The following is a 14,847-nucleotide window of genomic DNA, read 5'->3' as shown; positions in this document are numbered from 1 at the left end:
TAAAGCAAAATCAAGGCTTAATATAAAGAAAGTAGGGAAAGCCATTAGACCATTCAGATAGGACCTAAATTAAATCCCTTATTATTATACAGTGGAAATTACGAATAGATTCAAGAGATTTACAGTCTGATAGAACACCCAAAGAACTATGGATAGAGGTTTGTAACATTGTACAGGAGGCAGTGACCAAACCATTCCAAGAAAAAGTAATTCTGGAAGTCAAAGTGGTTGTCTGAGAGCACCTTCCATCTAGCTAAGAAAAGAAAAGTGAAAGGCTAAAGGGAAAGATAATACCCAACTGAATGCAGAGTTCCAGAGTACAGCAGGGAAAGATAAGAAAGCCTTCTTAAGTAAACAATGCAGAAAAAATAAAAATAGAGGAAAACAATAGAATGGGACAGAATGGTGATCTCTCCAAAAAATTAGCGATACCAAGGGAACATTTCATATAATGATGGGCACAATAAAGGACAGAAACGGTATGGACCTAACAGAATCAAAAGAGATTTAAGAAGAGGTGGCAAGAATACCCAGAAGAACTGTAAAAAAAAAGTCTTAATGATCCTGATAACCACATATTGTGGTTACTCACCTAGAGCTGGACATCCTATATTGTGAAGTTAAGTGGGACTTAGGAAGACTTTCCACAAACAAAGCTATTGAAGGTGATGGAATTCCAGCAGAGCTATTTCAAATCCTCAAAGATGATGCTGTTAAACTGCTGGCCTGAATATGCCAGCAAATTTGGAAAACTTGGTGATGGCTACAGGACTGGAAAAGGTCAGTTTTTATTCCAGTCCCTAAGAAAAGCAGTGCCAGACAATGTTCAAACTAGTGTACATTTTCAGTTATTTCACATCCTAGCAAGGTAATACTCAAAATACTTTTAGTTTAGCTATAACAGTTTGTGAACTGATAACTTTGAGATGTAGAAGCTGGATTTGGAAGAGGAACAACAGAGATCAAATTGCCAACATCTCTTGGGCTACAAACAAGGGAATTCCAGAAAAACCAAAGCGTTTGACCGTGTAGATCACAAGAAACTGGAAAATTCTTAGAGATGGGAATACCATACCACCTTACCTGTCTCCTGAGAAACCTGCTTGTAACACCAGAAGCAAGAATTAGAACCAGACATGGAACAACAGAATGGTTTATAATTGGGAAAGGAGTATGTCAAGGCTATATATTATTTCCCTGCTTATTTAACTTCTATGCAGAATACATCATATGAAATGAGAGGTTGGTTGAATCATAAGCTGAATCAAGATTGAGGTAGAAATATCAATGACCTCAGATAGGAGGATGATAACCACCATAATGGCAGAAAGAAGAGGAACTAAAGAGCCTTTTGATGAGGGTGAGAGAGAAGAGTGAAAAACCTTGCTTAAAACTCAGCATTCCAAAAACTAAAGTCATGGCATCCTGTTCCATCACTTCATGGCAAATAAATGAATAAAAATTGGAATCAGTGGCAGATTTTATTTTCCTGGGCTCCAGAATCACTGTGGATAGTGAGCACAGCCACAAAATTAAAAGGGGCTTTCTACTTGGAGTAAAAGCTATCACAGTCCAGACAGCATAGTGAAAAACAGAGACATCACTTTGCCAACAAAGGTCTTTAGAGTCAAAACTATGGTTTTTCTAGTAGTCATGTCCATGAGACATGAGAGACATGTTGGTGGGGTTGCAAAGAGTTGGACACAACTGGCGATTGAAGGTAGTGCTTTTTAATGGCAATTTTTAACTAATTTTTATGAGAACCATATTTTAGTGTTTTTAGTTTTTCAGAATTAACGTTAAAATGATCACCTGAGTGGTGATAATGATTATGTTCATATGTTTTATTACTTTCATTTTTAACTTAAATTTTTTTTTCCCATCCTAGCCAGCCAGTATAAATTGGCAGTGGAACGGTATGAGTGGAACAAATTGCAAAGTGTAAAGTCAGTAGTACCCATGGTTCATCTCTCCTGGAATATGGCACGAAACATCAAAGTTTCAGATCCCAAGCTTTTTGAAATGATTAAGTAAGTCCTTTCCAAAGTTGCTATAGTTCTTCTTTTGGACACGTATGATGGGGAGAAAATTGAGGACAGGGAATATGATAAAGTTACCTAATGAATGTTTTTCTCCCAAAGACTTACATCAGTTGATATCAGATGATAAAGTGGCCCCAGAATCTTAATAAGATCATTCACATGTTAAAAAATAACTTTCTTTTGAAATAGACCGATTATTGTGGCATAGAGAATAATGAAGGCATACGTGATTCTTTACTAGGAAACTCATACATGTGTCCTTTTTCTTAACCTTTGACCAAACTGATGTCCTAGGACTCCTTTAGTTTTAATATTGGAAGTCTGTCTGAAGCACAGGGAGTGAGAATTTTATAAATATCTCATAAAGAAATTATCATTTTAAACAATCTTAACTATTTAAATTTCCTACTATAATCAAATTATTCCCTTCTTGATCCATTCATAAATTTAATAGATTAACAGTTTAAATATATATGTATCTATATGTAGTCTAGTAATTGCTCATTTGTTACCTTAGGTTTCTGTTCCATTTCTTTTCTAGGTGTATTTAGAATATAAGCATACATCAGCTTATTGCTGTTTACTGGACTGTACTTTGTAGATTCTGTGTGTTTTACAAATTGATTTGTGGCAAATAAGTATTGAACAAGTGTCAGCACCATTTCTTTCCTGCCCACTTCTTTCTCATGTCTGATTTTGCTAATTCTCACACTTTTGTCTATTTTTATATTTCTGGTAGTGATCTGTGATTAGTGATCCTTTATGTTACTGTTGTAAGAAGTTTTTGACTTGCTGAAGGTTGAGGTGATGGTTTGCAATTTTTTTTTTTGCAATAGGTCATTTTTAATTAGTGTATATATATACATTGTTTTTTTAGACATGATGCTTTTACCCACTTAAAAGACTAGCATATATTGTAAACATAAGTTGACAAAATCAGAGAATTGACTTGCACATCAAAAAAGTAACAAAAGCAGAAAATTTACTTGGTGTATTATTGTGTTGGTGTAGAATGGAATCATGATGTTTTTGGAGTCTCTTGGTACATTTTTTCAGCATGAGCCACTTACCAGTGTTTCTCCAAACTTCAGTTTATATGTTTTTCTTTCACTTCTTCTCCCCTCATGCCATCACCAAATGAATATTGGAAATTACAAGCTAAATATTTTAATTACTATTTTTTTGTTGTTTTTAAGTCCTTTCACCACTTCTGTGTGTTTCTGAATTTTATGAATGTTAGACAAAGATTTAGTGTACTAAATCTTACACTAGATAGTCTAATTAGAATAGATAGTCTAGTTAGTCTCACAAACTAGTATCATGAGAAACAGTGCTAATTTTGAATTTATTTTCAAAATTTTCTTCTAACAAATATACCCAAACAAAAATTGTTCAGTGAGGGTATTCACTATTTTACATGCTGACTCATTCCATTTTCCTTAAATGTTTGAGATTTAAAATTAGAAAAGGTTGAAAGAGCATCCATCACTCAAACTCTGAACTAAGGCAGTAATTCATATTATAGATCCACAACTATGGGTGGTCATTTGGTAACTTCAATATGACCATTAATTCTAATTCATGAAAATAATTATAGGGTGATCCAGATGTTCCATTTGTCTCTATTTGACCTATGTTTTCTTTAGGTTTTATGCAGAATGAATCACATTCATCAAATATTTGAGAACCACAAACTCTTACTCTTGACAATATTCCTGGCAATAAAATAGATACTGTGGAATGTAAATAACACTCACTTTCTTTGTGTGATTTAATCTAGTAGAGCTAGATAAACAAATTGCCAAACAGATACATAAATTATGATTAAGTAATATTTCTAAAATATATTTTTACACGTTTTTTGGTTAAGGTCATGGAAAATGCTGCTTTTGTTCAAGTGGTTTATGAGACGATGGTTTCTGTAATGGACCAGAGTCATAAAAAAGTGAACTAGAACAAGAGCGAGGGATAAAAGCATTTTAGATCCTGAAACAAGTGAAAGCCCTATATAAGAAAAACTTTGATGTATTTATGGGACAGAAATGGCTGTAGCAGTACAAAGGAAAGAAATGTCTATGGTAATAAATTCAGGAAAATGATAAGGCACGGAATTACAGATGAACTTGTTGTTGTTTACTTGGTCAGTCACGTCTGATTCTTTGCCACCCCATGAACTTTAGCCCACCAGGCTCCTCTGTACATGGGATTCTCCAGGCAAGAATACTGGAATGGATTACTATTTCCATCTCCAGGAGACCTTCCAGACCCAGGGATTGAACCTGTGTCTCCTGCATTGACTGGAAGCTTCTTTATTGCTGAGCCACTGGAAAAGCCCCCAAGGGTTCTTGTAGACAATGTTAAGTAGTTTAGGTAGTAATTCTGTGTGTTATAGAAGAAGGGAAAGATATTTTGATTTATAGTTTTAAAGTGTGAATCTGTTTATTGCTTTGTGGGTAAAGATTGGAAAATGGAAGATAAAAATAAAAGAAAACAGTTAAAGGCAGTTGAAGAAATTCAGACTAGCTAACTTGGATTCTAATTGTAGCAATGGAAGTAGAGAAAGATTATACAACACACTGTTGTGAAGATTGAACTTAAGAGTTTACATACAGATTGAATACTGACATAAGAGAGAAAAGGTAATGAAGAAAAGGTGGTTATCGTCTTTAGTTTTCTTATTTCTTGGTCATAAACTTAAAACATCTCTCCCTTGGTCATAAACTTAAAACCTCTCTCACTTTTAACATTTTCACTCTACCTTCATTATTCTCAATATCGTCTAGACCCCTCCAGTGTGTCAGGGTCTCTCTCAATATTTGGAATGCAAACACCACAGCTTTTCTTCCATGAAAGAGGAATATACTCATTTTTCTGTTCTGGTTTCAGTCTCAGGTCAGTTGCTCAGTCGTGTCCGACTCTTTGTGACCCCATGAATCGCAGCACGCCAGGCCTCCCTGTCTATCACCAGCTCCTGGAATTTACTCAAACTCATGCCCATCGAGTTGATGATGCCATCCAACCATCTCATCCTCTGTCGTCCCCTTCTCCTCCTGCCCTCAATCATTTCCAGCATCAGGGTCTTTTCCAATGAGTCAGCTCTTCACATCAGGTGCCCAAAATATTGGAATTTCAGCTTCAACATCAGTCCTTCCAGTGAACACCCAGGACATCTCCTTCAGGATGGACTGGTTGGATTTCCTTGCAATCCAAGGGACTCTCAAGAGTCTTCTCCAACACCACAGTTCAAAAGCATCAATTCTTCAGTGCTCAGGTTTCTTCACAGTCCTACTCTCCCATCCATACATGACCACTGGATAAACCATAGCCTTAACCAGACGGACCTTTGTTGGCAAAGTAATGTCTCTGCTTTTTAATGTGCTACCTAGGTTGGTCATAGCTTTCCTTCCAAGGAGGAAGCATCTTTTAATTTCATGGCTGCAGTCACCATCCACAGTGATTTTGGAGCCCAGAAAAATGATGTCAGCCACTGTTTCCACTGTTGCCCCATCTGTTTGCCATTAAGTGATGGGACCAGATGCCATGATCTTAGTTTTCTGAATGTTGAGCTTTAAGCCAACTTTTTCACTCTCCTCTTTCACTTTTATCAAGAGGCTCTTTAGTTCTTCATCATTTTCTACCATAAGGGTGGTGTCATCTGCATTTCTGAGGTTGTTGATGTTTCTCCTGGCAGTCTTAATTCTAGCTTGTGCTTCCTCCAGCCCAGCATTTCTCATGATGTACTCTGCATATAAGTTGAATAAGCAGGGTGACAATATACAGCCTTGATGTACTCCTTTTCCTATTTGGAACCAGTCTATTGTTTCATGTCCAGTTCTAACTGTTCCTTTCTGACCTGCATACAGGTTTCTCAAAAGGCAGGTCAGGTGGTCTGGTCCACAGTTTATTGAAGAATTTCCCTTTGATCCCCACAATCAAAGGCTTTGGCATAGTCAATAAAGCAGAAATAGGTGTTTTTCTGGAACTCTCTTGCTTTTTCGATGATCCAGCTGATGTAGATAATTTGATCTCTGGTTCCTCTGCCTTTTCTAAATCCAGCTTGAACATCTGGAAGTTCACGGTTCACGTCTTGTTGAAGCCTGGCTTGGAAAATTTAGAGAATTACTCTGCTAGCGTGGGAGATGAGGGTAATTGTGTTGTAGTTTGAGCATTCTTTAGCATTGCCTGTCTTAGGGATTGGAATGAAAACTGACCTTTTCCAATCCTGTGGCCACTGTTGAGTTTTCCAAATTTGATGGCATATGAAATTCAGCATTTTCATAGCATCATCTTTTAGGATTTGAAATAGCTCCACTGGAATTCCATCACTTCCACTAGCTTTGTTCACAGTGCTGCTTCCTAAGGCTCACTTGATGTCTGGCTCTAGGTGAGTGATCACACCATCATGATTATCTGAGTCTTGAAGATCTTTTTTGTACAGTTCTGTGTATTCTTGCCAACTCTTCTTAATATCTTCTGCTTCTGTTTGGTCCATACCATTTCTGTTCTTTATGGAGCCCATCTTTGCATGAAATGTTCCCTTGGTATCTAAATTTCTTCAAGAGATCTCTAGTCTATCCCATTCTATTGTTTTCCTTTATGTCTTTGCACTGATCCCTGAGGGAGGCTTTCTTATCTTTTTGTTGTTATTCTTTGGAACTCTGCATTCAAATGGATATATCTTTCCTTTCTCCTTTGTTTTCCCTTCTCTTCTTTTCACGGGTATTTTTGTAAGGCCTTCTTTGACAGCCACTTTGCTTTTTTGCATTTCTTTTCTTGGGGAAGGTCTTGATCCCTGTACAAGGTTATAAACCTTGTCCATAGTTCATCAGGTACTCTGTCTATCAGATCTAGTTCCTTATTATCTTTTTCTCACTTCTACCGTGTCATCATTAGGAATTTAACTTAGGTCATACTTGAATGGTCTAGTGGTTTTCCCTACTTTCTTCAATTTCAGTCTGAGTTTGGCAATAAGGAGTTAATGATCTGACCCATAGTCTGCTCCCGGTCTTGTTTTTGCTGACTGTATAGAGCTTCTCCATCTTTGGCTGCAAAGAATATAATCAATCAGATTTCGGTGTTGACCATCTGGTGATGTCCACGTGTCTCTTGTGTTGTTGGAAGAGGGTGTTTGCTATGACCAGTGCGTTCTCTTGGCAGAACTCAATTAGCCTTTGCCCTGCTTTATTCTGTACTCCAAGGCCAAATTTACCTGTTACTCCAGCTGTTTCTTGGCATCCTGCTTTTGCATTCCAGTGCCCTATAATGAAAATGACATCTTTTTTGGGTGTTAGTTCTAGAAGGTCTTGTAGGTCTTCATATAACTGTTCAGCTTTTTTGGCATTACTGTTTCCTTCCTTCCTTCTCATTTTTTTCATTGATGTATCATGAAAAGATAATAAATTTGTACATTTTAGCTTAAAGTAGAGGTAATGAGGTACATGTTTATTCTTGATTTTTCTCTGTATTTTTCACAATAGCTTTATTTTTCTTTTAATTTGAAAATAATTTGATTGAAGTTTAAGAAAAAACTTCACTCTTCAGTTCATAATTAACATTTGAAGATACTTGAAATTTATTATGTTTATTATAGTGGGTTGACTATTTTCATACATCTCATATATTCATTAATATTAGAACATTCCTTTTAATAAAATACTTAAAAGAAACTAAATGATAATGTAGTAGATTCAGCTTTGTAATATACATACAAATGTTCTTTGAATCGTTAATGAAGCCAGCTAGGATTCATAAGATGTCTATGGTGTTATCACCCTATTTAGGCTCAGTTTTGTGTGTAGCTCTGTCATTAAGGTAATCTGGGAAAGGTAAATCATCTCCTACTTAGGAATCAAGTATTTATTATGTGCTATTATATACCGGGTATAGTCTTATTTAAGGTAACCAGGAAATAAAGCCTTTACTATCAGTAACTCTACATTATAATATGACATAAAGACTAAAAACAGTAAATATAAAGAGGATAGTTTTAGATACATTTAATGTTTTATCTTTTCTTTCAAATAATAGTTTATATAAGAATATGATAATATCTTCCAGACTCTGATTCAGTAGCAGTTCAGCATATCAGAGAGCTCTAAATTAGTTTGATACTGATCAAACTAATACTGTTGGGGATCATAATGTTCACAAACATTGTTGTGACGTCACTTTTGCTAAACCAGTTCTGTGGTTTTCAGATTATCCTTCCCAGATTACATCGTCCACTTCTGTCTTCAGAGGAGAGCTTTGAGACACATTTGTGGATGCTGTAGGACACAATTTTGAGTATTAACAGCAAATTATGGAAAAACTAGCACAATTTGTGAAAATTCACTATATTAACATCAGAAGTATGCATGTATGGAAAATACACATTACCAAAAAGTTTAATATAAATTCAAGATACCATTAGATTACCTTCAAATTAAAATTTGAAACAATAATTTTAGTGCTTTTTTTCTTTAGTACTATAGTTAAACTAACTATAAAATATAACCCATAAGTTATTTTTTACATTATCCAGAATTTTAAAGTCAGTCATATATAAATTATTGTTTTGACTATCTGAGAGTAAATATATACTTTATTACCTTACTATTATCAAAAGAATTCAGCCTCCAATTTAGACTTGGAAACACGATTCTCAAAGTTATTTCTGTTTGATTATATCCTTTGTGCTGAGAGTACTCCATATTGAGTTGTCACGATAATTCTTTACTCTAGGTATTGTCTTATGAAAATTCTGAAGCAATGTCTGACACTGAGGGAAGCTCTTATTACAGCAGGAAAAGAGGTTATATGGCATGGACGGACGAATGATGAACCAGCACATTACTGTAGCATTTGTGAGGTAACTGTTCTTATTGACAGTTTTGCTGTGGTTTTTCTAGGGTTTAGTTTCTTTTGTCTTTTAATTATAAGCGTATATATACTTTTCATGTGAGGCATTTCATTGAAATTGAATATCATAGCTATTAAATTTTCATATAATGGTATAATATTTTTTAGTTTTTTATTTTGTATTGGAGCATGACTGATTAGCAATGTTGTGATAGTTTCAGGTGGACAACAAAAGGACTCAGCTACACATACACATGTATCCATTCTCCCCCAAGCTTTCCTCCTCATGGTATAATATTCTGTTAACTCTGTGTTTACTCAGAAGTATCTCCTAATAGTGGCAGTTCTGTAAGACTTTTTTATCAGATGATTATAATCTCATATTTTGAAGTAGGAACTATTTATCATAAGTACACAGTTGCCTACAATCTATTTTGATGTATGTATATAATTTTATATATATATATATATAGGTCAGCACTACTAAGTCCTTTCTAAGGACTTAGAAGACTTAGTAAGACTTCTAAGTCTTAATTTCATAAACATTTGTTAATTTTTTCTTGTGGCAAAGATTTAAAAGTGAAGACATAAAAATATGGTAAGCTGTTCTACATGAGATTATATTCTACTTAGATGATACAAATTATAAACAATGAAATGTAATATGCATAGAATGATAATGCCTGTGGGTTATACACAGATTATTATTCAGTGACTTAGGAAATAGTAAAGTTACAGGACAAAAATCAGTACACAAAAATTGCTTGGGTATCTCTATACTTACAATGAAAAATCAGAAAGAGAAATTAAGGAATCAATCCCAGTTACTATTGCACAAAAAACATATCTAGGGATAAACCTGTCTACGGAGACAAAAAAATCTATATACAGAAGATTGAAGACACTGGTTAAAGATATCAGAGATAACATAAACAGATGCAGGGATATTCCATGCTTCTTGGTTGGAAGAATCAATTGTAAAAATGACTGTATTACCAAACAAAATTTACAGATTCAGTGTAATCCCTGTCAAATTACAAATGGCATTTTTCACAGAACTAGAACAAAAAGTTTTCACAATTTGTATGGAAACAAAAGATCCCTAATAGTCAGAGCAATCTTAAATTGAAGCTGGAGGAATGAACTTACCTGATTTCAGACTATACTACAAAGCTACAGTCATCAAAACAATATGGTATAGAACAAAAAAAGTATAGACCAATGGAATAAGATAGAAAACCCAGAGATAAACCCACACACAAATGGACACCTTATATTTGACAAAGGAGACAAGACTATACAATGGGAAAAAGATAGTCTCTACAATAAGTGGTGCTGGAAGAACTGGACAACTACATGCAAAAAAATGAAATTAGAATATTTCCTAACACCATACACAAAGATAAGCTCAAAATGAATTAAAAACCTAAATGTAAGACCAGAAACTATGAAACTCCTAGAAAAAGCAGGCAAAATATTGTATGACATATATCTAACAAGATCCTTTATGAACTAGACCATAGGATAATGGACATAAAACCAACAACAACAACAACAAAAAAGAAGTGGGACCTAATTAAACTTAAAGATGTTTGCACAGCAAAGGAACTATAAACAGGGTGAAAAGACAACCTTTAGAATGGGAGAAAATAATAGCAAATTAAACAACTGACAGGATTAATTTTCAAAGTATACAAGCAGCTCATACAACTCAACCAGGAAAACAACCCCCAGTCAAAAAGTGGGCAAAAGACCTAAACAGACATTTCTCCAAAGAAAACATACAAATGGCTCCTAAACACATGAGAAGATGCTCACCATCACACATTAATAGAGAAATGCAAATCAAAACTACAATGAGGTATCACCAGAGACAATGGCCGTAATCAAAAAATCCACAAACAGCAAGTGCTGGAGAGTGTGGAGAAAAGGAAACCCTCCTACACTGCTGGAGGGAATGTAAATTGATACAGCCAATATCACAGATGATACGGAGATTCCTTAAAAAGCTAGGAATAAAACCACCATATGACCCAGCAATCCCATTCCTAGGCATGTATGCTGAGGAGACCAAAATTGAAAAAGACACATGTATCCCAGTGTTCATTGCAGCACTGTTTACAATAGCCAAGACATGAAAGCAACCTAGATGTCCACTGACTGAGGAATGGATAAAGAAGCTGTGGTATACAGTGGAATACTACTCAGCTATAATAAGAATGCATTTGAGTCAGTTCTAATGAGGTGGTTGAAGCTAGAGCCTATGATACAGAGTGAAGTAAGTCAAAAAGAAATATATTAACGCCTGTATTTGGAATCTAGAAGGATGGTACTGATGACTCTGTTCACAGAATAGCAGTGGAGATAGAGACATAGAGAAAAGATTTATGGACAAGGGTGGAGGAGAAGAGGGAGGGAGAGGGTGAGATGAACGGAGAGAATAGCATGGATGTATATACACTAACATACATAAATATATAGTCAATGGGAATTTACTTTATGACTCTGGGAACTCAAACTGGGGCTCTATAATAACCTGGGGGATGGGAAAGGGCAGGAGGTGGGAGGGAGATTCAAGAACAAGGGGAAATATGTACACCTATGGTCAATTCTTGGTGGTGGAGAGAAAGAAATTAAACCAATATAGTAAAGCAACATCAATCCACTAAAAAGAAATAGTTTTTTAAAAGACTTAGGAAAAGTTACTTTCTAACATTGCTGTAGGGGCCCCTTCAAAGGTGAATTTTTTTATTTCTCGGAAAAAATGGCTTGAATCAGAGAATAAAAACATTTATGTTTTGGGGAGGGCAAAACAAGTATTTGGTGCAAGAGTAATTTCAGTTTTGCATTGATGAATGTTGCCATTTGATACTGGAATACATTATTAGATAAATGTGGTTCTGTTATACACCATTTTAATGTGCATATCTTGTTTTATGTTTTTTGCCAATGAATTATTACTGGCTATTTACTTACATGTATTTTAGACTATGGAAATGATTTTAGAGAAGCAGCAAATTCAAGTGATTTTCTTATTCAAGTTCAAAATGGGTCATAAAATGGTGTATACAACTCTCAACATCAGCAATGCAGGAACTGCTTATGAACATACAATGCAATGGTGACTCAAGAAGTTTTGCAGTGGAAACTAGAGCCCTGAAGATGAGGAGCACAGCAATCAGAAGTTGACAGCAACCAACTGAGAATATCACTGAAGCTGATCCTCTTAGAACTACACGAGAAGTTGCCCAAGAAGTCAGCTTCGTTCATTCCATGGTTATTTGGCATTTGAAGCAAATTGAAAAGGTGAAAACCTGGGTGAGTGGGTGCCTCATGAGCTGACCACAAATCAAAAAAAAAAAAATAGTCATTCTGAAATGTTGTCGTCTTTTATTCTACACAACAATACAAACTATTTCTCAATCAATTTTTACATCTGGTGAGAAGTGGATTTTATTCACTGTGACAATCAGCTCCATGGTTAGACTGAGAAGTCCAAAGCACTTCCCAAAGGCAAACTTGCATGTATAAAAGATCATGGTCACTGTAGGTGTCTGCTGCTGGTCTGATCCACTCAGCTTTCTGAATCCCAGCATAACCATTACATCAGAGAAGTATACTCAACAAATCAATGAGACGCACTGACAACTGGAACGCCTGCAGTCAACATTAGTCAACAGAAAAGGCCCACTTATTTGCAACAAAGACCAATGCTTCAAAAATTGAACAAATTGGGCTACAAAGTTTTGCCCTATCTGGCATATTCATGTGACCTCTCACCAACCAACTACCATTTCTTCAAGCATCTTGACAAGCTCAGTCAGCAGAGGATCCTTCCCAAGAATTCATTGAATACTGAAGCACGGATTTTTATGCTGCAGCAATAAACAAACTTATTCCTTGTTGGCAAAAATGGGTTGACTAAATTGGTCCCCATTTTGATTAATAAAGAGCCTAGTTGTAGTGATTTAAAATTCAGGGTCTGAAGGCGTAGTTGGTTTTACACCAGGCTGCTAGTACAGTAATAAAAAGGCTAAGTAGTTTCGTGTGGCTAGAAAATGGATTGCATATTTTAAAAAATCTGTAAGAAGTGGTATGTAGCTATAAGCATCTTGAATTTAAGATATCTGATGTTTATTCTAAGATAATTAAAAGTTCTACAACAAGTAACTCAAATCGAGGTATGTGTTTCATCAGGTGGTAGTTGATAAGTAAAGAAAATGAAGACGGTAAAGAGACTAGTTTTGAGCATTGTTGTTTGGGGTCTTGGGAGTGTGCACAATGCATAGGATGTGAGATGTTAGTTCCCATATCTGTTTTGATCCTAAGCCCCCAGCAGGTCAAGCTTGAGTCTTAATCACGGGACTGCTAGTGATTAAGTCCATAGAATGGTGTTTAAAAAAAGTACTAAGGGCTGAGATTCATCAGTAGTGTTAGGGGTGTTAAAAAGAAGAGAGAAGCTTAAAAGCCTTTAGAAAGTAAAATCAATATGATGGTTGAAGAAATAGGGAATGATGACAAGCTGAAGAGCCAAGATGTTTTAACTGGGGTCACTAAACCATGTACTGCCTATTTAGAGTAAAGGAAAACCTTATGAACTCTGATCTTTTACTAGTGTGGTTCAAAGATGACTTAAAGTGATGAGTTTCTAATCACTGAAGTCAAAGTCAGAAGATCACTTGCCTAAGAAATTGAATATCCAAAAGAAATCTTGAAATCATATTTTAATTCTGAGATACACTGATTAAATCTTTTGGCCGTTTTAACATTGTATAACCTCATTGAAGTATATTTTTATAAGACCAAACAGACTCTGGTTAGCTTTTATATCTCAGATAAATAATGATTTTTTTCTGTATATGAAAACAAGTATTCTAGGTATTATCCATTTTCCAGGCTGAGGCATTACAACTCAACATTCTTTCGTAAAAGAAGTACACTGTCTTTTGATATGGTACAGTTCATAAATACACCCTGTACTTATTTTCCTTAATGTAATAGGCTAAGAGATAAACACCCTTTATTAGTCATCAATGAATTTCTTGCTCTTGAAAATGAACTAATCACAATGGTACCTGGCAGTCCAGAGAGGAATGAGGTAAGTTAGTCAAAACGTTTCTGTCCTCTTCATGGATCATAGCCTTCTCGTGGCACAAGGGCTTGGGTAACTCAGTGATGCTTTGAGACACGTGGAGCAGGGCTATCCAAGAGAGACAGGTTATAGTGAAGAGTTCTAACAAAATGTGATCCAGTGGAGGAGAAAATAGCCACTCAAGTATTCTTCCTGCGAGAATTCTTAATTCGACAGTGTGAAAGGCCAAAAGATGTGACACCAGAAGATGAGCCCTCAGGTCAGAAGGTATCCTGTATGCTACTGGGGAAGAGTGGAGGGCAATTACTAATAGCTCCAGAAGGAAAAAAGTAGCTGAGCCAAAGTGGAAATGACACCCAGTTGTGATAATGTCTGGTGGTGAAAGTAAAGTCTCATGCTGTAAAGAACAATATTGCATAGGAACCTGGAATGTTTGGGCCATGATCAAGGTAAATTGGATATGGTCAAATAGGTGGCAAGAATGAAGACACATGTTTTAGAAATCAGTGATCTAAAATGATGGGAAGCAACAGTTAGAACCAGGCATGGAACAACTGATTGGTTTAGAATTGCGAAAGGCGTACAACAAGAGTTTTACATTGTCACCCTACTTACTTAACTTATATGCAGAGTACATCATGCCAAATGCCAGGCTGGATGAATCACAAGCTGGAATCAAGAGAAACAGCAGCCTAAGATATGGGGTTGATACCACTCGGATGGCAGAAAGTGAAGAGGAGCTAAAGAGCCTCTTGAGAGTAAAAGAGGAGAGTGAAAAAGCTGACTTAAAACTTAACAATCAAATAACTGAGATCATGGCATCCTTTCTCATCACTTCATGACAAATAGATGGGGAAACAATGGAAACAGAGG

The 14,847-nt window shown here is 35.8% G+C and overlaps 1 protein-coding gene across 10 annotated transcripts in view; it reads left to right on the top strand.

Moving 5' to 3' along the window:
* The window catches only part of LOC133052239 (lysine-specific demethylase 6A-like), a 169,166-nt gene that overhangs the window by 146,793 nt on the left and 7,526 nt on the right, over window positions 1-14,847 (top strand). For all 10 annotated transcript variants that reach the window (XM_061137019.1, XM_061137018.1, XM_061137024.1 and 7 more), the window contains 2 exons: window positions 1,889-2,030; window positions 8,766-8,892. In XM_061137019.1, coding sequence (XP_060993002.1) covers window positions 1,889-2,030; window positions 8,766-8,892 — 269 coding nt within the window. The remainder of the gene's footprint in view (window positions 1-1,888; window positions 2,031-8,765; window positions 8,893-14,847) is intronic.

This window comes from Dama dama, chromosome X (assembly GCF_033118175.1).
Source record: "Dama dama isolate Ldn47 chromosome X, ASM3311817v1, whole genome shotgun sequence".
NCBI classification, from domain to species: domain Eukaryota; kingdom Metazoa; phylum Chordata; class Mammalia; order Artiodactyla; family Cervidae; genus Dama; species Dama dama.
The sequence above is the reverse complement of the archived record's forward strand: the minus strand, read 5'-3'. Positions and strand labels throughout refer to the sequence as shown.